The 26,251-nt window shown below is 41.1% G+C and overlaps 1 protein-coding gene across 1 annotated transcript in view; it reads left to right on the plus strand.

Moving 5' to 3' along the window:
* Window positions 1–26,251, plus strand: part of RP1 (RP1 axonemal microtubule associated) — a 284,608-nt gene that overhangs the window by 231,961 nt on the left and 26,396 nt on the right. The window contains exons 24-28 of the mRNA XM_056521929.1: window positions 3,707–3,751; window positions 7,138–7,301; window positions 14,020–14,239; window positions 19,864–20,018; window positions 21,026–21,095. Coding sequence (XP_056377904.1) covers window positions 3,707–3,751; window positions 7,138–7,301; window positions 14,020–14,239; window positions 19,864–20,018; window positions 21,026–21,095 — 654 coding nt within the window. The remainder of the gene's footprint in view (window positions 1–3,706; window positions 3,752–7,137; window positions 7,302–14,019; window positions 14,240–19,863; window positions 20,019–21,025; window positions 21,096–26,251) is intronic.

Genomic DNA, 26,251 nt, shown 5'->3' on the forward strand with positions numbered 1-26,251 from the left:
AAAAATGCAATTTTGGGTTGGGTTCATTTCTTTGGAGTGCACTTTATGGTGAAAATGATATTCCATCCTTATTCTGTTGGTCAATATGATTAAAATGATGCCGATGCCTACATGCTTTTCTATTATTGTACTGCTTTAAAAAAAAAGTAAAGCATTTTCTATTTTTAAATTGTATTCTGACCCCTTTAACTTTTTTTTACTTCCTCCTCATGTAATTATCTTACAACCAGAGTGACAAACTAGAAGAAACCTCCTCCTCATGTAATCTCCTTACTACTGGGGTGATACACTGTAACAAATCGCTTTCCATGTAATTACCTTACTGGAGTGACATGTGACCTCTCCTCCAGCTTAGCCCCGCCTCCTCCACAGCATCACACAGGTCCTTCAGCCACGATCTTTCCTCTTCTCCACATCTAAGCTCCGCCCCCAACATGTGAGGGTGACATCATCACAGGTCCTACATCTCCAGCATCTAGCAGTCCGGGCCAGGCACTTTTTTAATTAAATATGCAAGTGAGTTATTTAGTGCGTTCCTTAAACAACAAAGAAACCTACAAGATTGGCACTCGTTTACAGGGAACGTCGGTTCATGTAATAGAGCCCTAAGTCAAAGGTCATAGGTAGATGATAAAGAGTTAAACATTAATTATATAAGGCTTGGAGTACACATAGTGGTACTATGCCACACAGACAATGAATATATGACAAAAAACAGGCTTCACAGCCAAAACATGCACCAGCCTCAGCAGTTAACAGTAAAGCACATGCACTTTTGCCTTGCAGTAATATTTTTTCTTAATCTGAGCACTCCCCATCCTCTCTCCTCCCAAAAACAACCCTCCCACATATACAAACCTCCACCAAGAGTCCATGTCTAAAGGCATCATCTTGCAGAACAGAAAAAAGCAGAAAAAGTAGGGCAACAAAAATTTAGGACAATATTACAAGTAGTAGTCATAGGCACTTTGGGGAAGATTTATCAAAACCTGTGTAGAGGAAGAGCGGTGCAGTTGCCCATAGATTGCTTCTTTCATTTTTAAAGAGGCCTGTGAAAAAGGAAAGAAGCGAGATGATTGGTTGCTATGGGCAACTGCACCACTCTTACTCTACACAGGTTTTGATAAATCTCCCCCTTTAGCCCGATAACGACCATGGACGTCTATGCTCGTCCAATCGCCGTTAACGGGGTATGACACGGGCTCCCGACTCAAGCCCACATCATACCGGTCAGCTCCCAGCTGATTCCTGAAGTTGGACATGCGGTGATCACCGCGGCCAGCTATTAACCCTTTAGATTGCCGCTGTCAAAGTTGGCAGCGGCATCTAAAGGTTCCTGTATCCAGTTCCCTGGTGGTTCAATGGATTGAATCGCTCCCCCGGAGCACGATCGCGCGGGGGGGGGGGGGTCGTCGGGTGATCCACTATTGATGTAGCCTGAGGGCTTACCTCTCCTGCTGCAGCGGCTCCGGTGCTCAGAATGATGAAGCCTGGCAGGGCAGAGCGCAGAGCACACAGCGCAGAACACACAGATCAATGGGATTGTATGTATACATTGATCTGTATGAGGAATCAAATGATTCCTCCTAAAAGTCCCCTAAGGGGACTAAAAGTGTAAAAAATAAAAGTTTAAAAAAAGGATACAAAAAACACACATTAACCCCCCTTTTCCCAAATTCCATATAAAAAAATGTATAACCATAATAAAAATAAACATATATGGTATTGCCACATGCATAAATGTCTCAACTATAAAAATATATTGTAAATTAAACCGCACGGTCAATGGTGTACGCGCAAAAAAATTCCAAAGCCCAAAATAGCGTCTTTTTGGTCACTTTTCATACCATAAAAAAAGGAATTAAAAAAGCAATCAAAAAGTCCGATCAAAGCACAAATGGTACCGCTTAAAACTTAAGATCACGATGCAAATAATTTGCCCTCATACCACCCCGTACGTGAAAAAATAAAAAAGTTATAGAGGTCAGAAGAGGACAATTTTTAAATGTATACATTTTTGTGCATGTATTTATGATTTTTTCCAAAAGTACGACAAAATCAAACCGATATAAGTAGGGTAACAGTTTAATTATATGGACCTACAAAATGAAGATAAAGTGTCTTTTTTACCGAAAAATGTACGGCATAGAAACGGAAGCCCCCAAATTTTACAAAATTGTGTTTTTTCTTCAATTTTGTCTTACATTGATTTTTTTTTTCCATTTCGCCGTAGATTTTTGGGTAAAATGACTGATATCATTACAAAGTAGAATTGGTGGCACAAAGAACAAGCCCTCATATGGATTTTTAGGTGCAAAATTTAAAGGGTTATGGTTTTAAAAAGTAAGGAGAAAAAACGAAAGAGCAAACACAGAAAAACGCTTGGTCCTTAAGGGGTTAAATGTATACAGGGTGGTACATATAAAACAGATTAGGCAATAAGAACCACAGCAAGTAACCAGATATTAAAGGGTACTCCACTGACCCAGCGTTCCAAACATTTTGTTCCGAACACTGGGTGTGAGGTGCGAGGGTCGTGACGTCATGGCCACACCCCTTGGGACATCACGTCATGCCCCCTCCCATAGACTTGCATTGAGGGGGCGTGGTGTGACGTCACAAGGGGGCGTGGCCATGACGTCTGGAACCCTTGCAGCCCGTACCCAGCGTTCGGAACAACATGTTCCGAATGCTGGGGCAGTGGAGTACCCTTTAACCACAGACAGAAAGGAGAGTGACCATAGCCACATTAAAAGGCAATAGAAAGTGCACTTATACAGAACTCAAAAGTACATAAGCAGTAACTATAGAAATGTCCGTGAACTGAGAGCAAATCCTGGATATGGTACATGTGAATGTACCCTTAGAATGATTTCATATGACCATAATGGAAATGTATACTGTATTTGTACCCATATTACATTAACATCTCCTGGCAAATTACAGAAATACCTTGAGAAGAAAGGATTTTCAATTTTTTTGTCATAGAATCTATGTAATTTTTGAATTTTAAAGTGGTCTTTAATATGAGAGGTTAGTAAAGTGCTGGCTTTGCTACTTTTCTAATATTTGGATTAAATTTAGCTTAGGCCTCACTCATGTTTATATCAATCTAGTTGGCGCAGTTGATTTTGCAAATTACAAATAATTCCTAAGCTATGGGGCAGAACACAGTTTTATTTCATTTTCATTAATTTCTTTATGCATCTGATATTCCTAAAATGTTTAGAAAGAAGAGTAGCACACAAAAATATATTCCTAAAACATTGACATGAATACATGCCATATGATAGTAGTGGTGTACAAGACATAAAGAATATTGCAAATTTCCTGGTACCACGGGACACTTCCAGAGGTGAAGGGCCCTGCGTTCATTTGGCTGCACAACAGAGGCCAGGGAGGTGGTGGTAATGTTCTGGCTGATCGGTGTGTATACACAATTGTTTACAGTGTTATAGTAAATACATTGATACATCCCCATAAGTGTTCTCAATAAATACAATCAAATCATTGGTTTGTCTTGCATGGAGTGCCGCATCATTGACTTGTTTTTCTGTGAAATGCCAAATGCCGATGTATATATATTGAATCTTCACAGAAGTAACAATGCACTCCAGGAAATCACCCGTGTACCTTTATTATACCTTTTATTATATGAATAAATGCAGAGGATCATTGTTGTCACCTATCTTGTTTTCATTTGTAGAAGAGGAATTACCTTCTGAAGTTGGACACCCGACCAAAGCCAATGGTAAGATCTCTAACAGTGACCTGTTAGGCTGTTTCTGGAATGCAAATATGTCCATTACATTTTTAATATCTATCTATATATATCTATATATATATATATATATATATATATATAAACAATTTTTATATACAATGTCATTCAGATATATACCGTATTTTTCGCCCTATAGGACGCACCGGCGTATAGGACGCACCCTATTTTTAGGTGCAAAATCTAAAAAATTTAAGATTTTGAACCCAATAGTGGTCTTCAACCTGCGGACCTCCAGATGTTGCTAAACTACAACTCCCAGCATGCCCGGACAGCCGTTGGCTGTCCGGGCATGCTGGGAGTTGTAGTTTTGCAACATCTGGAGGTCCGCAGATTGAAGACCACTGCATAGGAGGTAATAATCACGTGTCCCCGCTGGTCCAGACCCGTCACCGCTGCCCTGGATGTCGCTCCATCGCTGTCGCCGTGTCCCCGTCGCTCTGCTGCCGGCCAGGTATCCTCGCTCTCTGTCGCCGTCACTGCGTCGTTACACACTCCCACGCACGCATGCGACGACGTGATGACGAGGAAGGAGAGCGCCGGCCATACAGGGGATCCCTGAACGGAGAAGACACCGAGGAGGCAGGTAAGGTCCCTCCCAGTGTCCTGTAAGCACTAACCCGGCTATTCAGTCGGGCTGTTCGGGACCGCCGCGGTGGAATCGCGGCGGTCCCGAACAGCCCGACTGAACAGCCGGGTTAGTGTCACTTTCCCTTCAGATGCGGCGGTCAGCTTTGATCGCCGCATCTGAAGGCTTAATACAGGGCATCACCGCGATCGGTGACGTCCTGTATTAGCCGCGGGTCCCGGTCGTTGATGGCCGCAGGGACCGCCGCGATAGGGGTATATTCGCCGTATAAGAGGCACCGACTTTTTGCCCCCAGTTTTGGGGAAGAAAAAGTGCGTCTTATACGGCGAAAAATACGGTAGATGATATAGATCTTCAAGCACCACACATAAATTAGGGTACATTCATGTGGCTTATTTTTCCATAGAAAAAAATAAGCCATGAACTACATACCCTCAATGGTTTTCAATGTAGTTTGACTCTTGTAATGGGACTTATCCATGTCCTAGCTACCCAACGCGTTTTCCGGGCAGAATAGGTATAGAACATGTGACACGCCATTTATTTTCCATAACACTTATTCTATGTTGTAAGAATTCACACTGTGGTTTCAGTGTAAAACCTATTTCCATCAAAAACAGTCAAATGGGTATTACACTTATATTTTTTTGTTTCGTGTATTCCAAGGCAGAATATGTGCTGGTAAATGTGTGAAACATATGCTCTGTGAACATACCTTTACATATTACATACAACACAATAATCTACAGTTAGGGCCCATGCATACTACACATATACCTCTCATAATTCTGAGTAAAATCCTCTTGCGCACTATGGAAGGTCATAGTGGAACCTCTGACACAGATCCTGATTCCACAGAAAGTATATACTTCTGCACAGAAAAGCCCATTAGTCAATGGGACTTTTATTTATTTCCACAGTAAAATTTTGGGCATCTCTGATTCTGTTATGAGATTAATCATGGAATTATTGTAGTTTGCATGGGCATTAACTGTTTTATAAATGTAGTAGAAGGACCATAGTTGGCAGACAGTGGGATCTTAGTGGGATGTCCGGATTGGCGGGTGAACTAAAAAGAATTGGGAATGAAAGAACAAGCCTCTCTGTTTTGGCTGGAGTATTTCAATACAAGACTAGGGTCACGAACAATTTGTTTTTTGCCATGGGTGAAAGACATAATTTCCTTAGGTGGATGATCCCTTTACTCCATTCTCCAAGTGCCATTTCCAGTACTACATGAGCTTTCTAGTCCCGTCCCTGCGATCCACATACACTTGAGAGATCCTTGTTCCAAATCCTGTTCCCAAGTCCTCAGTGGGCCACCATAATGATTTTATGTCATTTCTCCATGATAGATATAGATTATTTAGAATATCGGAAATGAGTGTGTTTGTGATTAAAAATATCAAAGTCTAGTATGACCTCCCGTGTCACATCCTGCCCCCTATGAGATGAATATGTGAAAAGTAAGTACTGATGATTCCAAACAGCCGACAGATCAACATAGCATTTAAGGCATTAGTGCACACACTACCTTTTGTATAACCTGAGAAAATCCCCTTAAAGGGGTACTCTGCCGCTAGACATCTTATCCCCCGATCACGGGGGTCCCACCGCTGGAGACCTCCCTGATCTCCCTGCTGCACCCGGCATTCGTTTAGTACGTTCGGTAAAGCGTCAGAGGCTCGTGACATTACGGCCATGCCACAGCCATGCCCCCTCAATGCAAGTCTCCCATAGACTTGCATTGAGGGGGCATTGCTGTGACGTCCCGAGCAGGGCGTGACTGTGATGTCACGAGCCTCTGCCCCACATCGCCAGTCATCCGGCATGGAGCAAAGTTCACTCTATGCACCGGATGTCTGGGTGCCACAGCCGAGATTGTGGGGGTCCCCAGCGGCGGGACCCCCGCGGTCAGACATCTTATCCCCTATCCTTTGGATAGGGGATAAGATGTCTAGGGGCGGAGTACCCCTTTAAGTTATCTGGTTCAAAGAGGCATAGAAGCAGTGCCGAGTCCTTAGTATGCTGCATGCTGGTATACCTCTCCAGCCCCCTCCTGCCCTGTCCCAGCATGATTGACTGACAGACAGGGCTCGGTATCCATCACTAGAGTTATTGAGGATGCTGCAAGCAGTAGGCAAACTCACTATGGGTGGAAAATGTCATTCATGCTGAAACAGGGTGGGAGGAATAACAGGGTGGGAGAGCCGTGCCAGCCCATGGCATACTAGAGGCTCGGCACTGCCTTTTTGACAGGATGATAAAAGGTTTTATTCTTGAGTTATACACCACGAGCAGGAAATATAAAGGTAGAGTGTGTAATAGTGCCCTACATAGGGGTGGGGGGGGGGATTTATGAAAACCTGTGCAGAGGAAACCAATCAGATCACTTCTTTTATTTTTCAGTGGGCTTTTCAGAAAGGAAAGAAGCAATCTGATTGGTTGCTATGGGCAACTGTTAACTTTTTCTCTATAAAGGTTTTGATAAATCTCCCCCCATTATGCTAACCTCTCAGCTATTTGTGCAATTGGCACAATTGCGGCAGCTGACAGGTTCCCTTTAAATATCTGTATGGATATCAAAACCAATCAACAGTCCTTGTGATAACTTTACAGCTACTCAGTTATTAAGACCTTCACCAAGAACAGATTAAGTATTTTTATTTCCAGACTGTGGAGATGTTTTAAGTATCCCAAATTTTCCACTAATTTGATTTGGGCATTACCGGTAGTTAAAATTGATTCACTATTCTTGTCTTTACAGAAGGAGAATGGAAGATCACACTTGTGACTGGCAATTTCCCCAATGCTGGCACTGATGCTACAGTATTCCTATATGTCTACGACACAGAAGGAAGCTCTGGCCCCATAATGTTGGGATCAGGGAGTCATCAACTGTTTAATGTGAACAGTGCAGATACGTTCCAGGTATGTGGATAATATTGAGTCTGTTTACAATGTTGTAATTACCAGATTTCCATAAACAGATGGTTATCATTCAGCCCGGATAAAAGAGAAGAGATAATTATTAAAATTCTCAAACTTTAACAAACAAGCTTTAGGCTATGTGCACAGTGAGATTCACCTCCCTCCCCCCTCATCTGTCATCCAGGCTGTTGAAAAAAAAAAACTAATCTTTTACTGAGAAGTGATCGATGCAGTTTTTGACTTTGTTGAAATGATAGTTACTTTACATAGTACAACATAATATACACAACCAGGACCAAACAAGGCAAAAAGGTAGTGTCAATAATGGTGTCAATAAACTTGGTTTGGCCTTCCAGATGCAGTGATTTTATTTAAAGAGTACCTGTCATCAACTGAACTTTCCCTGATCCCCCTCCATCTGTCCCTTACTCTGACTATTCCTATCCCTGTGTTTATTGAGGTTTAAAACGCTATGGAAACACCTTTTTTTATCCCTCTTCATTAGCTCAGGAGCACTGTCTTTCTGAGGGGTGGAAGGAGGCGGGTCCCGGCAGGCATGATGTCACATGAAGCCTGGCCAGGACTCTGCTTCTGCCAGACTTCCTGTATGCTGCTCTCCCTCTGCAGCAGTGTTTCCCAACCAGTGTACCTCCAGCTGTGGCAAAACTACAACTCCCAGCATGCCCAGACAGCCAACAGCTGTCTGGGCATGCTGGGAGTTTTAGTTTTGCAACAGCTGGAGGCACCCTGGTTGGGAAACACCGCCCTGCAGTGTGCATACAGACTAAGTACAGGGGAGGGACGGCAGCCTCTGCCTCTCTCCTGTGTCTCTCTGCACTAAAAGGTCAATACTGAGAACCAGGGGCGGTGGGAGCAATTACAGAGGCAGTAATTAAGATGAATGTCGGGGGGGGGGGGGGGGGGCACAGAGCAAGGAGTGCAGTGAGATAATACAATGTTTAAGATAACGTGTGGTGAGGGGCAGGGAGAACACAGAGCAGGGGGGAGGTGACTGGCCTCTGTTATATGAGAGGCATGTGCAGGCTTGTAGCTCACAGTGCTGCTCCAGGCTGGGAGCGAGTCCTGAGCTGAGAGTACTGAACTTCCTGTGGAAGGACCAGAGCCCTTTCAGCATTAGTCCTAAAAGCTGTACACTTACTATGAAAAGCATAGGAAGCTGCCTGCAGACCAGGCATAGAAGAGAGACCCCTAGTGGCCAAAAGTATAAATTGAAAAAACTGGTATAAATATTAATATTTTTAATGAAGATATATTACAGTATGTCTTCATTAATGATTATGAACATATTAAAAGTTTTTGTTGATGACAGGTACTCTTTAATGTTTAGTTTTTTCTTCCTCACCTTTCAAGTCACAGCTTTTAAAATTTTCCATTGACGCAGCCATTGCAAATACACTGTGTGAACATAGCCTTAAAGTATTTGGAGTTCCCTATTGACATTAATGGGCTAAGTGAGCAATCTCCCCCCACCGAAATTGTCATACTGTGGATTTAAAATCTGCACTGCAAGTACATTTTTTGCACATATTTTGGACAGTGACATTTTTAGCGAGTGATATATTTAAAGTCTTATCCACTTTGCTGTTACTGTAAATGCTGTGTTTTTTTTCATGCCCTTTTATTTTCCTTCCTTATATCCTCTTATTCCAATTCCTGACTCAACAAAATGCATCAAAACTGCATATGTCTAGCCTATCCAATTTGTTCTTATTAGATGTTTAACTTGCTAGTAAGAAGTATTTGGAATAAAGATACATTTTTAATTGTAAGTCACTTTTCAAAAAGAAAAAAAAAAGATAAATAGAAAAAAAAATGATAATAGATCTCTTGAAGCCTAGAATGAGATGCCAGCTGTGATCACTGTACACACCAAGACAATGTAACAGTGACATATTTGAAGAACATTTGTTTGACAGCTTCTCCTATTCTAGTCCTCCATGTCTTACACTGTAATGTATAACGTCACATTCATCTACAATGCATGGGTAACATAAATGTATGTACATTTTCTTTGACTTTTCTTTTTTAGAGAACATTGTTGGGTTTCTATGTATTTATATCTTTTTACCTAAGGGTATAGTTGAATGCTATGTTAGATAATGCATTGGAATTCAACCAGCTCTGGTAAAAAAAATAAAAAAATAAAAAAACGAGATCAGATTTAACACATTGCCTGAAATGAGATCTTTCAGGAAAGTAATTGAGAAGACTGAGTTCATTTACTGTATGCTGTTATTTTTATGTGTGGCCTTGGCGATGGCTGCCAATGCAGTCACTTAGGAAGTGATCCCCTTAGGAGGTATTCTCGATGCTGTCTCTATCACTGTTCATCACCCTTGATCCTTTAGAAACTGCTTATTTACTATTCATGTAAAAGTGATCAGTCCAATTTCATTAGTGACATAAGTGTAGTTTCCCTAGATAAACTAGATACATTTCCCTAGATAAACTAGATAAATAACTCCAACCTTATTGTAAATCTATTATATATGTAAATAAATATAATAATAATATTAATAATAACAATATTTTATAATTAGATTACATTAAAATGTCTTTTAAACATTAAAATGTTATTTCAACTTAAATTCTTGTTCAGGATATAGCAGGAGGAGTCTCAATGAGTTCTTATTAAAATGGAAATGTATTGCATTGCTCATGAAGGTTGTAATGTAAATATAAGAAATACATGCTAGTTGTATCTTGCAGTCTTCACTGTCCATGTCATGTGTTTCCTGGTTCTCTAAGTGCACCCTACTTGTGTTGTAATACAACCAAGAAGTAAAATAGATTTTCATTTACAGTGTACGTAATGGACCCAACAAAATAGTCTACATGTATGTCACATTATGTGGACAGTGAAATATAACTTGTTTAAGAAATAAACAAAAACTGAGAAGTTTTGAGTGTAAAAGTATTTACCCCCTTTGCTATAAAAACCCCTAAACAAGGTGGTTTGATTCATCCATTTCATTTAAAGGGTACTCTGGCCCTAGTACATTTTATCCCCTATCCAAAGGATAGGGGATAAGATGTATGATCGCGGGGGGTCCCACCGCTGGGGACTGCCACAATCTGTCATTGCACACCCACCTTTGTGAGCTCTCCGCAGCGCTGGAGGCTCTGAGTGTGCAGCATGACGACCACGGGGCCGGAGTATCGTGACATCATGACTCCGCCACTGTGTGATGTCACGCTCGGCCCCCCCTAATGCAAGTCTATGGGAGGGGGCATGACGCTACACACCTCACAAAGGTGGGTGCTCAATGACAGATTGCTTGGGTATCCAGCAGTGGGACCCCCGCGATCATACATCTCATCCCCTATCTTATCCCCTATCCTTTAAGAATTCACAAAAGGGGTTGAATGCGGTCCCTCTCTGTGCAAAGGCTCACAAGATGACAGTATAAATATATCTCTTCTGAAAGGTCTCTGAGTCTACACCACTAAGCAAGCAACATGAAGTCTAAGGAGATCTGTACAGCAAAGACTCACAAATGCGTAAAAGTAGAGATCAACGGTTGGGTTATAAAAAAAATCCTAAATTTTTTACCTCCCACAAATCACTACTAAATTAATTATAACAGAATATTAAATTGGTGCAACTGCAAACCTGACAAGTAAAGACCACCAACACTGCAAGAACATCATTACAGTAATGCTGCATGGTGGTGGCTATGGGGATGCCTCATGTTATGGGGATGCCTCAGCCACAGGGACTGGAATTAGCCAGGATTAAAGGAAACATGGACATTAGTAAATCGAGGGCAATTCTTGAGGCAAACCTTTTTGAGTCTGGCAGAGATTTGTGAAAGGGTTGGAGATTCACTTTCCAGGAGGACAATGAGGGGAATGTATAAAACTGTGTACTTCATTATTTTGGCTGTAGTTTGTCTCTTTTTGGTCCAGCTTTTTAGAGACAAAGTTTAGTGACAAACCAAATAGAATTTTTTTTTGCAAAGTTACATTGGAAGTTGTGATTTCAGTTGAAATCATGCAGTGGTCAGGAATTTATAATTTGCGACTTTTCAGTTTGTCGCATATTTTGGCACATCTGTGCTTATTTAGGCGCAATTCTACACCAGTCTTCAGTTGGCTTAGAAACTGACTGTGGACAACATTATTAAAAGTTTCACAAAAAGTTGCAGAGAAATGTGATCAGCACAAGATTTTTCACATGCCCTGTGCCGTGTAATAAATTTGGTGCAGGTGTAGCGGTCAGAGGAGTAGGGACCGCAGTGCAGGATTCAAGTACGGTACAGCAGACAATGAGGTTGAAGCAGAAACCGGCTTTATTAACCAACAGAGTATAATGGCCGGAGAATGATGTTAACATAAACAACAGATTCCATAGATTTACAGCAAAGTTAACTGCAACGTGATACATAAAATGTCGCTCCCGCCAACGCACACACAGAAATACAGGCTACTCTGCTTTATGATCCTATCTGATTCCCGCTAACCGGTACACGTTGCTGCAACGCTCTGTCTACAGAAACCTGCTCTATGCCCTACCACAGGTCAGCACCGGTGCACACTCACAGTTCTGTAGGTACAGCTGCTTTATCTCAGTCTCTGTGATGGTGGTTGCAGTCAGGTCTCTGGATCTCTCCCTTGCTGTCTGTAGCTGCAGTCTATAATGCACTGGTCTGGGTTTCTTGGCAGGTTGCTTATCTTGTTCTGTCACTTGGAGGTCACTGCAATCTGGTCCCTTGCTCTGTAACTTGCTTGTTCTGGGATGTTCTCTCCTCTCTTTCTCTGGTTCTCAGCTGCAGTCTGTAGCATCACAGTTCAGCTCTGTCTCCTCTGGCAGGATCCTGTTGCTCTGTCCCTGGATTACACAGCCTATATGCCCTCTCAAGGCCACTTTGTACAGTCTCTTTCCTCAGCTCTGCACAGCCATAGAGAGCCGAACACCACACAGTCCCAGGAACTTCCTGCTCCTCCTCCTCTCCAGAACGATCTCTTCTCTTAAAGCAACAAGAACAACTGTGTCTTATTCTCACTTACAACAACAGTGACATCTTGTGGCTGAAACATGCATGACAGTCTGACAGTCTGTGGGACTTTCTCACTATAAGTACAGTGTGCTGGAGTCATTCTAGGGGCTGACCCCCTACACAGGTACACAGTTTCCAACACAAAAAATAATGGAGTAAAAAGACGTTCACCTCCTCCACTCTTCATTCATCCCCCCCCCCCCCCAGGACCCTAAACATGTTGCTAGATCTACAGTGGAGGGGTTAAGGGGAACGCATTTCAATATCTTGGAATGGCCTAGTGAACACTGAGACCCAAACTGTGGTATAACCTGGCACAACTCATCCAACTTGAAAATAATGGAAAAATCAGTGTAAACAGTGGCTTTACGAAGTTTCAGGGTGTGAATACTTTTGCAAAATAAAGTTCTGTTTTTTTTGTTTTGTTTTTTATTTAATTGTAAAAATCTCCCACATATTTTTTTTTTTTATTCAAGGTTGTAATAGAACAACAACAAAAAAAGAGATAAAGAAAAAAATGCAAATAGAATAAATACTTTTCCATTGCTACTTGGCATTGTGTGTTCTGCATGTGATATGCCATTCAAAAAGGTCTTAAATCTGACAAATTTAATGCATAATTTTTAAAAGAAATCTGGATGATGAAAGAATCAACTTAATTCTAAAGGTTTATGTTTCTTATTGTGAATTAATTAAATAAAGCACAAGTTAGCTTACAAATAGAGATGTAGAATTGCTATGCCCATTATAGGCCAGACCAATGAATGTGGAGTCATGTCCCTACATGTACACTCAGGAGGGACCATATAACTCACAGGGTTTTCTGGTCTCAGCCTCTACTCTCCACACAGTCATGTCTCCACATTGACTTGTACACAATTGATTGACACAGCTGTCCCAAATTGGTCTCAAAGTGTCAATAGTTTATGTGGCCACCATTATTTTTCAGCCCTGCCTTAAAGGGGTACTCTGGCCCTAGACATCTTATCCCCTATCCAAAGGATAGGGGATAAGATGTCTGATAGCAGGGGTCCCACCGCTGGGGACCCCCGCGATCTCCCTGCTGCATCCGGCGTTCGTTTAGAGCATTTGGTGCAGCGCCGGAGGCCCGTGACATCACGGTCATGCCCCCTCAATGCAAGTCTATGGGAGGGGGCATGGCGGTCATGCCCCCTCCCATGCACTTGCATTGAGGGCGCGTGGCTGTAATGTCACGAGCGGGGCGTGAAGTTCGCTCAGTGCACCGGATGTCTGGGGTGCTGCATCCAAGATCGCGGGGGTCCGCAGCGGCAGGACCCCCGTGATAAGACATCTTATTCCCTATCCTTTGGATAGGAGATAAGATGTCTAGGGGCGGAATACCCCTTTAAGCCTCTTGGACATGGAGTTTACAGGTTGACCCTGGAGTCCTAATCTACTCCTCCATGACATCACAGGCTTGATGGATGTTAGAGACCTTGCACTTGCCTACCTTACATTTTAGGATGCCCCACACATGCTCAATAGGGTTTAGGTCTGGAGACATGCTTGGCCAGTCCATCACCTTTACCCTCAGCTTCTTTAGCAAGGTAGTGTCCTGCTCTAAACAGAACACAGCGTACCTGTTTTTTCCCCAGCAATGTTCCTTTTAATGTTTTAGGAATTTTGTACTTGTGTAAGTATTGAGAACACTTACTGTGTTGTATATTTCTTTGCAGATAAATTTAAAATACTTGCATAAACCATATAAAATACGCATCGGGCATGACAATTCAGGAGATGATCCAGCCTGGTATCTTGAGGAAGTAAAACTGTATAATTTATCATCTAACCAAGAGTTCTACCTGCCAGTAAATCGATGGCTTGGAGAGAAACATGACGATGGAGATACCTGGAGAGAGTTTCCTCTGTCAGCAGATGCAAAAGATCTTTTAGAGGGTGTGTATACACAGTAATACCAGCTAACTTTTAGGTGTATTAGCATGCATTCCAAAGTCACCTTGCTTATCATAAAATATGACCTTCTAAATGGAGCCTTACGAAGATCATGGCCAAAGATAATCTACAAAGTCAGAGTAAGTAGGACACCACTATGAAATGGACATTAAAGGGGTACTCCGCCCCTAGACATCTTATCCTCTATCCAAAGGATAGGGGATAAGATGTCAGATCGCCGTGGTCCCGCTGCTGGGGAGCCCCGGGATCCCCGCTGCGGCCCTGCGCTATCATTAGAGCACAGAGCGAGTTCGCTCTATGCGTAATGACGGGCGATACAGGGGACGGAGCCGCGTGACGTCACGGCTCCGCCCCTCATAGCATCACGGCCCGTCCCCTTAATGCAAGTCTATGGCAGGGGGCGTGATGACCGCCGCGCCCCCACCCATAGACTTGTATTAAAAGGGGCGGGCCGTTATGTTACGAGGGGCGGAGCCGTGACATAACAGTGCTCCGGCCCCTGTATTGCGCGTCATTACGTGCAGAGCGAACTCGCTCTGTGCTGTAATGATAGCGCGGTGCCGCAGCGGGGATCCCGGGGATCCCCAGCAGCGGCACGGCGGTGATCTGACATCTTATCCCCTATCCTTTGGATAGGGGATAAGATGTCTAGGGGCGGAGTACCCCTTTAAGTATGCTACATGTAAGGAGCTGTAGAATAAAGCATCCTAACATATGGAAATATCATAAAACCTAAATTATCTCCTTATTGCCACCCTTTTATCTCCCACCCTCCTTAAGAAACTTTATTCTATTGTACCTTTGGAATAAGGATTCAGTTTTTAGCATAGTTAGCAAAGAATAATTTGGGTAGAAGCCTAATGTAAGATACCATGCCTGTAAGCAAGTATGGGTAGTGAATTTAGCCTGGGACACAGCGATGTAGCTATAGATAGTGTAGACATAGCAGCCCGACCAGGCCCTACAAGCTGAGAGGGGCCAAAACCAGTACTGGCAAGTAGGGTTTCCATTTTACTTTTTGCACTGAGCCTCAGGAGTTTCAGGTTACTCCTTTGCTGGGCTCTGATTCCGACTAAACCATGTTAAAAACAGATGTTCAGACAAAAATATAGGTCATTCTAAAATGTCTATATTTTTTAATGTATTATTTAAATATAAAAAAACAAAACAAAATTAATATAAGCACAGAATTTGATATGTTCATGAAGATCTGGGCTTGTTGATAACTTGTGTGTAAAGGGCCAAAGGGGTAATGTTTCTTCTTAGGGAGTGATGTGCATTCTTGATATAGATGCACTTAACTTATTGGGGACAGAGGGCGTACAGGTATGCCCTTGCGTCCTTGTACTTAAGGACGGGGGGCGTACCTGTATGCCCTCTGTATTTCCGATCACCACTGCTCGCTGGGCGGTAATCGGAACGGGATAACTGCTGATATCTATCAGCAGGCATCCCGTGGCAATGTCTGGGCATGCTGGGAGTTGTAGTTTTGCAACATCTGAAATGGCACAGTTTGGAGACCACTATATGGTGGTCTCCAAACTGTAACCCTCCAGGTGTTGCAAAACTACAATTCCCAGTATGCCCAGCCAGTCAGGGATGCTGGGCAGTGTTGTTCTGCAATATCTGGCCCTTCAGATGTTGCAGAACTGCAACTCCCAGCATGCCTGGACAGTCTGGGCATGCTTGGAGTTGTAGTTTTGCAACATCTGGAGGGCTACAGTTTGGAGATCACTACTTAGAGGTCTCCAAACTGTACTTCCCCAGTTGCTGCATAACTGCAACTCCTAGCATTCCTTTTGGCAGTCAGTGCATGCTGGAAGTTGTAGTTTTGCAACATCTGTATGCACACTGGTTGGGAAACACTGAGCTAGAGTCTGTTTCCTATCTCTGTGATTCCAACCCGTTTGCCTCCAGCTGTTGCAAAACTACAACTCCCAGAATGCACTGACACACCGTACATGCTGGGAGTTGCAGTTTTGCAACAGCTGGAAGCACACAGGTTGGAATCACTGAGCTAGAGTCTGTTTCCTAACTCAGTGGTTCCCCAACAGTGTGCCTACAGCTGTTGCAAAACTACAACTCCCAGTATGTACGGTCTATCAGTGCATTCTGGGAGTTGTAGTTTTGCAACAGCTGAAAGTTTGGGGCGCTCCCCCCCCCCATGTGAATGTACAGGGTACATTCACACGTGCGGGGGTTTACACGCCCCCTCCCATAGACTTGCATTGAGGGGGCAGGGTGTGACATCACACGGGGGCGGAGTCGTGACATCACGATCTTCCTTTCCTGTGGTCGGAAGCCAGACCCTCCAGCGCTTCCGGAGCAGTAACAGGTGGGTGCTGCGTGCTATATTTCGGGGGTCCCCCGCGATCAGACATCTTATCCCCTATACTTTGGATAGGGGAGAAGATGTCTGAGGATGGAGTACCCCTTTAATAGACAAATCAGTACTAAAAGAGCATGCTTTTGGGATTTATTTTGCCAGCATGCTTCAGGATCAAACAGCCGTATACTATAAAGTTTAGTCAACTTTTCAACGCAACCCTGTAAAAAAAAATTTTAAAAAAAGAAGAAAAATAATTATAAGAAAAAGGAAAAGAAGAAGAAAGGCATCAGATACCCCTTTTTGACATGTCTCTTGTTTTTAGTTTTTTTCTGACAGTCTATGGCAGACATATAGCAGGAAATGTCTAGCTACATAGGTTGCTGATCCATATCAAACATTGGCATTGAATATTAACCCCACCGTGGAGAGTTTATTGTCTGCTGGGTCTACCCATTATGTACATCATGGCTTCCCTGGTTAAATTAGATCTATGTTATGACATATTCCCTTTAAGGGTGTAGTGAACAGCGGCTGTAAGTGTCTGCAGTACTTGTGGCATTTTTATTATGAGAGCTTAGCAGAATGAAGGAGAGAGGATGTATTAATACCTTTCATGTTTCATAAAGCCTGTCTGCAGCGACTCTTACACCGGGAGAATGATGTCCTCCTGTCACACGCTCCTTATTAAGAGCTGAATTCATCCATTTGATGTACAACATTTATTTTGAAGAGTAATTACTGTGTGCCTTATATCACAGATTTTATTCCTGATCCTAAGTAAGTCCATTTCATCACATGCTCGTCTCGGCATACATTACACGCAGACTTGATGTTGACATTATGTCATCTTTTGAGACGTCTGAAAGTACTGAGGCAAATACCAATCCATTTTGTATTAGCATATTTTCTAAAGTCAAAAAATATAACGTTTCTAAAAAAGAACGTACAGTAAAGTGAATACCAGCTAAAATGTGTATGATTTCTTTATTTTTATTTTGTACCAATCTGCATCTGTTTGTATCTATCTGTCTGTCTGTCTGTCTGTCTTTAGTTATATATCATATTATCTATTAGTATCAACCTGTTTGTCTATTTTTATTGGTATTTATATATCTACATCTATCTATATATCTATCTATCATTATCTATCTATTTATCTGTCTATCTATCTATCTATTTATCTATCTATCTATCATTGGCTTCTATCTATCTATCTATCATTATTTATATATATATCTATCTATCATTACCTATCTATCTATCTATCATTATATCATTGTCATCTATTTATCTCTCTTTCTATTTATCTTTTTATCTATCTATCTATCATTGGCATCTATCTATCTATCTATCTATCTATTTATCTATCTATCTATCATTATTTATATCTATCTATCATTACCTATCTATCATTATATCATTGTCATCTATGTATCTATCTTTCTATTTATCTTTTTATCTATCTATCTATCATTGGCATCTATCTATCATTATTTATATCTATCTATCTATCATTACCTATCTATCTATCTATCTATCATTATTTATATCTATCTATCTAGATATCATTACCTATCTATCCATCCTTATTTATATCTATCTATCCATCATTCTATCATTGTCATCTATTTATCTATCTATCTATCTATCTATCTATCTATCTATCCATCTATCTATCTATCTGTAGGTCTATATCTCTGTAGTTATCCATTCAATTATCTATGTCTATCTTATAGCACATCTATCTGTTTCTATCATCCATCAATCTAAACAGCACTTCCAAAAGCAGAGAAAAAAGTAAAAAAAAAAAAAAACTGGGGGTGAAGTCAGATGTAGGGACCTTGGTCGGAATCCAATATTAAATAGAACAAGAATCACTAAAGTGCACTGTTGTATCAAAGTGAAGGTTTATGTGTAAAAAAAAAAAGTGTTTCCAATGGCAGCACTTTGACTGGCCAACCTTGTACACTTGAAAATGACTGGGTAAGCCAATCAGAGCACTGCCATTGCAAACACAGATTTTTTATAAACCTTCACTTTAAATGGGCACTGTCAGATGCAAACACTTTTTATATGTTGTACATATTGGCCAAATATTAACCTTTCTAATAAACTTCATAGCAAAATGTTATTTCCATCCATATATCTAATTATCTATCTATCTATGAATCTATCTTTATATCTATCTATTTATCTATATATCTATTAATCTATGATAATGCTTGATAATGATGGTGTGAGACTGTCGAAACGTCGCTACTGCACATTTGGGATGAATAAATAACTTCATTTTTCTATATCACTTTTGAGTGCCACTGCATCTTCCTTGGAATATCTATTAATCTATCTATCTATCTATCTATCTATCTGTCTATCTATCTAAAAAGCAAACAAATACAGCAGCACTAGAGTTGAAAAAAGAATTAAGGTGCAGGGTGCAGGCCACTCATAAGAACCAAGTCCCTCGGTCATTGAAAGTCCATATACATAGAATCAAGTGCAACACTATGAAAAAAAATTGAAGTTTTATTCCATCAAAAAAAGTGAAAACAGCAGCGACGTTTCGATCCTCTCCAGAAAGATCCTGGAGAGGATCGAAACATTGCTGCTGTTTTCACTTTTTTTTTTGATGGAATAAAACGTCACATTTTTTTCAACCCATGGAGTGCTTCACTTGATTCTATGTATATCTATCTATCTGTCTATCTATATCTATCTATTTATTAATCTATCTCTATCTATCTATTTATCTATATATCTATCTATATAATTTTTTTTTATCTATCTATTTATCTATCTATCTATCTATCTATCATCATCTGTCTATTTATCTATCCACCGTATATCCATCATCCCTCTATCCATCTATCTTTCTGTCTATCTTTTGTATCTATTTATGATCTATCATTTTAAGAGTCTTTCCCTTGTACTTTGTGATATTAAGAACTCCATTTTTGTTCATGAAATACCAGCAGACTTGATATAAGAAGAGCTTATTGTCCCCTGACCCTTGTACTGAATGGCTGAATAAGACACCGTTATATTCCTGTATCTGTAATATCATATCCTCTAACTCAGTTTGCGGTTACAACCTATATGGAAACATTCTTAAGATATCCTGTGTTTTTTTTAATAATAATAAAAAGCCTCCCAGTATTTGTTTTCCGATGCTATCATTTGCCAAAGCGTTGCACCGTACAGATGCTGGTCATAGCCGCAGCTCATGTTGTTTATAGCAAATATATTAAAAAGATATCATTCATCTGTTTGTTCTTAGTGCTGGACTATGAAATCCAAGTGTACACAGGTGCCATATCTGATGATGCTGCCGAAGCCAATGTTTATATCCATGTCTTTGGGACCAGAGGGGATTCTGGGAAAAGGAAATTACATAAATCTAAATTCCAAACTATGAAATTCAAAAAAGGACAGGTAAAATATATAGTAATAAGACCTTAAAGTATGTGGTTACATTCAAATAGAACCTGTCAGTATGCACAGTAAGGCTATGTGTTTGCATCATGTACGGCCAGACATTCCGTCTATAGCAGATGCTGACTCACCAGTCGGTGCTAGGACTGCTCGGACATGTGTCATCTCCATAGACGGCAATGCATTTCCCAGCAGAATCCCATCGAAGCATGGTGCAGCAGAATCCCATTGAAAACAATACAACGGAATTTCTGGGCAGAATTCCCGGCCAGATTTCACTCCGCCTTGTGAACGAGGCCTAAGGCTAGGTTCAGACTACAGAATTTCCGCCGGCAATTCCACTTTGAAGTTGCAGGTGGAAATTCCGCTTGCTAAAATGTATAGTGTAGGGAATGGGTTTCCGTTCACAAATTCACACTTCGGAATTTGTGAAGCGGAATTTGTGAACGGAAAATCCGCTTGGAAATTTCTGCCTGAAGAATGGGGTTGCTCTTTCTACAGGCGGAAATCCGCACGGATCACATTGCAGTCTATTGGAGACTGCAGTGTCTGCGCGGTCCTAGCACCGACTGATTCAGTCAGCGCTGGCTGCACTCGGAATCTCCGGGCGGAAATTTTCTGCCCGGAGATTCCGTAGTCTGAACCTAGCCTAATAGGGAGAAAGATGCCAATCTGAGGTGGGTGTCCACTAGTTATCCTTTCATACGTACCAATGGTCTTCAAACTGTGGACCTTCAGATATTGTAAAACTACAACTCCCAGCATGCCTGGACAGCCAACAGCTGTCTGGGTTTGCTGGGAGTTGCAGTTTCACACTAGCTGGAAGTCATAGTTTCAAGACCTAGGCTGTATACAAATGATATGGGAATTTTTATGTTTATCATTTACTATCATACCAATACTGAGGGTAAATGTGTCTAATAATATAAAACAATTTTCTAATTTATTATTCATATTCTATAATAATAAAAAATAACAACATTTCCTATGTATTCATCCCTTTCTAGGTTGATATATTTTCTATTCAAGCTGTTTCATTGGGGACATTGAAGAAAATCAAGATGAGCTGTGATGGAGGTAAAAATGGTAAAAGCCGTACAGAGTTGATCCATCTCAATATGATGTTGAAGGTGTTTCATAGAGAATGTCAGCTTTGTGACAAAATCTTATAATAATAGCGTATAAATCCAGCGTATAAAGCACATACATCGTAATACTAGGTTATAATGCGGAAGTCTGTACATGGAGGAAAAGTCTGTACATGAAGGAAACTCTGTGGCTGGAAGAGGGAGCATGTAGTTAGTACTGATGCCACATGTCCCCTTCTAGCATGGGTATTGACCCCAGGTATTAGCGTGCTTTAGTTGGTATGTTAATGGATGGATAAGCTTGAGAAGCAATCATATAGACAAGTGTTAACCCAGCTTTTGGCCCTCCAGCTGTTGCAAAACTACAACTTCCATCATGCCCTAACAGCCGCAGGCTGTTAGGGCATGATGGGAATTGTAGTTTTGCAACAGCTAAAAGGGGTACTGTGGTGGAAAACATTTTCTTTTTAATTCAACTTGTGCCAGAAAATTAAACAGATTTGTAAATTATTTCTATATAAAAATGTTAATCCTTCCGGTACTTATTAGCTGCTGTATGCTGCAGAGGAAGTTTTATAGTTCTTTTCTGTCTGACCACAGTGCTCTCTGCTGACACCTCTGTCCATGTCAGGAACTGTCCAGCAGGAGAGATTTGTTATGGGGATTTGTTCCTGCTCTGGACAGTTCCTGACATGGACAGAGGTGTCAGCAGAGAGCACTGTATCAGACAGAAAAGGACTATACAATTTCTTCTATAGCGTACCACAGCTGATAAGTACTGGAAGGATTACGATTTTTAATAGAAGTGATTTTTGAAGAACTTTTAGAAGAACTTTTTGGCACCAGTTGATTTTTTTTTTATTCCACCAGAGTACCCCTTTAAGAGACACAGGTTGGTGTCAAATAATGAACTTAGATGTGGTAGGTATTACAGAACATAGAAATACTAGGACATGGCATTTGAGACAGAAACTGGAAATTACTTTGAACGTAGATAGTGTACTGTTTTGAGAGTATGTGGAAACAATTGTACAACATGGACCTAAAGGGGCTATTCATTAATAGAAAAACAAAGCTAATTTCTTTCAAAATCAGCTCCACGTCTGTCTCCAGGTTGCGTGTGGTATTACAATTACACCAACAAGATTAAAGAAAGAGTTAATCAGTTAGAAAAAGCAGTTCCACGTATGGAAAAAGAGCTGGGCGAAATGCGAAAGGAGCGAGAAGTTCTGAAAGAGGATAACAAATATTTCAGAGAAAAGCTGGCAGACTTAGAGAACAGATCAAGACGTAATAATGTACAATTTGTGGGGATCCCGGAGGGTGAAGAAGGGGAAAACCCAACATCCTACATTGAAAAATGGTTGAAGGAGGTTGCTGGGGAATCCCTACTCAAATTTATTTCATGTCGAGAGGGCCCACAGGATCCCCATGAAGAAGCCTGCTCCGGGTCTCGCTCCAGGAACGCTCTTGGTCAAACTATTATGCTCTCAAGATAGAGACTGCCTTTTAAAATTGTCAAGAGAAAAGGGAGCAATCCCAGTCGGCAACTCCAGGGTGTTCATGTACCCGGACTTGTCAAGAGATACCCAGCGTAGAAGAATGGCCTTTAACCCTGTTAAAAAGAGACTGCATGCGGCCGGCATTAAATTCTCTCTTTTGTTCCCCGCCAGACTGAGGATTACATTTGAGGAAAGGGTGTATTTCTTCACTAGTGATGATGAGACCAGTAAATGGCTGGAGGAGAGGGGATTGTAGGAGTGGTAGGGGAAGCAGAAATTATGTAGAAGGTGGTGGAGGGGGGGTCCGGAGGGAGAGGGTATAGTGCAGTTTAGAGATTCATGGGTATCACGAGTCAATAGAGGGGGGTGGGGTTGGGGGGAGGATGGGAGGTTGGGGGGAGGGTTGAGGCACTACCAGCTGGGATGCACCCCATAGCGAGAAGTGGAGCCTGTCGGTTCCGGTAAAAAGAACAGAAAAATGTTTATGTCTACGAATAACAGTAATAGAATATTAATATGGAATGTGAGAGGGTTAAAAAACAGGAGTAAACGGGTAGCAATATTCGATAGAATAAACAAGCATCTCCCAGCAATTGTATGTCTCCTAGAGACCCACCTGACTAGGGATTCGCTGAATATCCTAAGTAAGGGCTGGATAAAGGAAGCTTTTCATTCTACTTTTTCAGAATACTCCTCAGGGGTCTCAGTCTTAATCCATAAGGCTGTAAACATGCAAGTGTTAAACTCTCTAATCGATCATAGAGGTAGATTTGTATTTCTTTGGGAGGGTAGGTTCTCTATTCTAGCGTTTACATACATCCCCCCCTCCCTTTTCAACAGAAGTATTTCAAGTCTTAATGGATTTTCAAATGGATAAAGAGTTTACTGACCTTTGGGTAATGGGTGATATGAATGGCATTATGAATAAGGATCTTGACTGGCAGGGTAGAAATTTGGGAAATAATAATACTCTGCTTTATAGCTGGTGTCAGGAGGTGGGATGGGAGGATGCTTGGCGAAAGTTATACCCGTACAAGAAGAAATTCTCTTGTTATAATGCCACTCACAAAACAGCCTCCAGAATTGATCACGTCCTTGTTAATAATGCAGGTCTAATTTTTACTCACAAAATAGTGTATGAGCCTGGGTGTGTGTCAGATCACGCAATGTTAGTCTGTTATATTAAAAAGGAGAGTAAGACACAGGAAGCCTCCAGGAGTATGTATATAAATTCCCACTGGTTAAAAATTGAGGATGTAACAAAGGGGGTAAGCTCCAAAATTAGAGAATTTTGGGAAATAAACAAAAGCACAGCTGATACTCTGATAGTATGGGATACACTAAAAGCTTTCTTGAGGGGGCTTCTCATTAGGAATATCGCCAGGTTTAAAAGGAAATGTAAGGAGAAGGAAAACGCGATACTGGGGAAAATAGCGGCAGCCGAAAGCATATATGGTATTAATCCTAACTCGGAGAACTGGGATTATCTTAAAAAGCTGCAAGATCTGTACAGTAAAATTGCCCTAGAGAAGGCTCAACACGCTATTTTTTTCAGGAAACAGAGACAATATGTTGAAACAGGTAAACCAAACAAAACACTTATGGGAATTATTAATCAGAAAGGGAAAAAAACAATTATTGGGATAAAAAATAAAGAGGGTAGGGAATGTACTAAACAGGAGGAAATAACAAGTGTGGCAACCCAATTTTACCAGGATTTATACTTGAGGAAAAGCTTTGTGTCAGATGATGAAATTGACATTTTTTTGAAGAAAATAGGGCTCCCTAGTATCAGCGAGGAAGAAAAGGTGAAAATGGGGGAAGAGATTAGTATAGGAGAAATGGAATCTGCCCTAAAGTCCTTTGTACATAACTCCGCCCCGGGCTCGGATGGTCTGGTCTTTGAAGTTTATAAATGTTTTGGGGGTGTGCTACTGCCATACCTTTTAGAGGTTTATAATGAATCCTTGAGTAGGGGGGAGTTATCCCCAACTATGGCTGAAGCCATCATTGTACTGATTCCTAAGAAAGGTAGGGAAAGTGGCGTAATGGATGATTTTAGGCCAATTTCACTCCTAAACACAGACCAGAAAATTTTAGCTAAAATTTGGGCCAGGCGCTTGCAACGAGTGATGGATAAGCTAATAGGGAAGGAACAGAAAGGATTCCAGCAGGGAAGAAATATCTATAATAATATAAGAAGAGTTTTTCTTAATATGCAGGCAAGGGGTGAGGGGGGCCCCCACTCCATCCTGTCTCTTGACGCTCAAAAAGCGTTTGACAGGGTGGAGTGGGGCTTCCTCTTTAAAATAATAGAACATATGAATCTTGGAGAAGGCTTCTTACAGGGGCTCAGGGCCCAATATAGATCCCCCAAAGCCAAAGTTAATATTAATAATATTATTTCCCGTGAGGTAGTGTCTCTGCAGAGAGGAACAGGGCATGGATGCCCCCTATCACCGCTCCTCTTCTCCCTCTTCATTGAACCACTCGCGCAGTTGATTAGATCTTCCAGCTTGTTTGATGGGTTTGGTGTCGAGGGAGAGGAGGAGAAAATATTGCTTTATGCAGACGATGTTGTGTTGTTTGTCACAGATCCAGGAAGAAAGCTTGTTAGCATTATTGACTTGATAAAGGATTTTGGTAAATATTCTGGCTTTCAGATAAACTGGAATAAATCAGGATTATTAATGTTGTCAAGTGATAGCCAGGGCTGCCAGGGAGTGATACATGTTTTGCAGAAAAATGAGGCCCTGGAATACCTAGGAATTAAGATTTCGAGAAATATAGAAGAGTTTGCCCAGTTGAATATTACCCCATTGAGACAGAAAGTAAGAAACAAAATTCAAATATGGAAAAAGTTGCGTATGAATATGGCTGAAAGAATTACGCTGATAAAGACAATTATTTTCCCTATGGTTGTGCATGTGATTAGAGCAGCACCAGTTTGGTTAGGGGAACACCATTTTAATAAAATACAGAGTGAGATTAATGATTTTTTATGGGATGGGAAACAAACACGGATGAAACACACATTTCTGAGTCCTCCTTTGAGTAGTGGTTGTTTGGGTATACAAAATATGCAACTGTATTATATAGCGGCACAAATTGAATACATGATAAAGGAAGATGATGTTTTAAAAGTTTTTTTTTCTAAATTAGGTATTAGGGGGGATAGCACTTTGGAATTAATTGAAGGGGGAAGATGTATGCACAATGGAAAAATCCCCACTTGTAATATGTTTAATAAAGTATGGAGATTCACGAGACGTTTATTAGGGATTAAGGGTAGTACGCACTACACACTAATGTGGGGTAATGGAAATTTTCCAGAAATGATGAAATTAAAGGAATATGTTAACTGGGAAAGAAATGGGGTTATTAGAGTTACAGATTTTGTGATAGAAAGCACGTTAAAAGAGTGGAAAACATTCAATAGGGAATTTAGTATTAGGCAGAGCGAATACTTTTCATACTTACAAATCAAAAGCGCTTTTGAGAAGGAGAAGAACAACCCTAGATGGGCAATAAATAGACATGAGTTATTTGACTATATGTTTGGGCTTAGGTCCTCCACGACAAAGGTATTAGGTAACTTATATAAGGGCCTAGTTAGATTTTCCGTTGAAAAATTTCCTCCAAA

The sequence above is a fragment of the Hyla sarda genome, chromosome 5, assembly GCF_029499605.1.
Source record: "Hyla sarda isolate aHylSar1 chromosome 5, aHylSar1.hap1, whole genome shotgun sequence".
NCBI lineage: Eukaryota > Metazoa > Chordata > Amphibia > Anura > Hylidae > Hyla > Hyla sarda.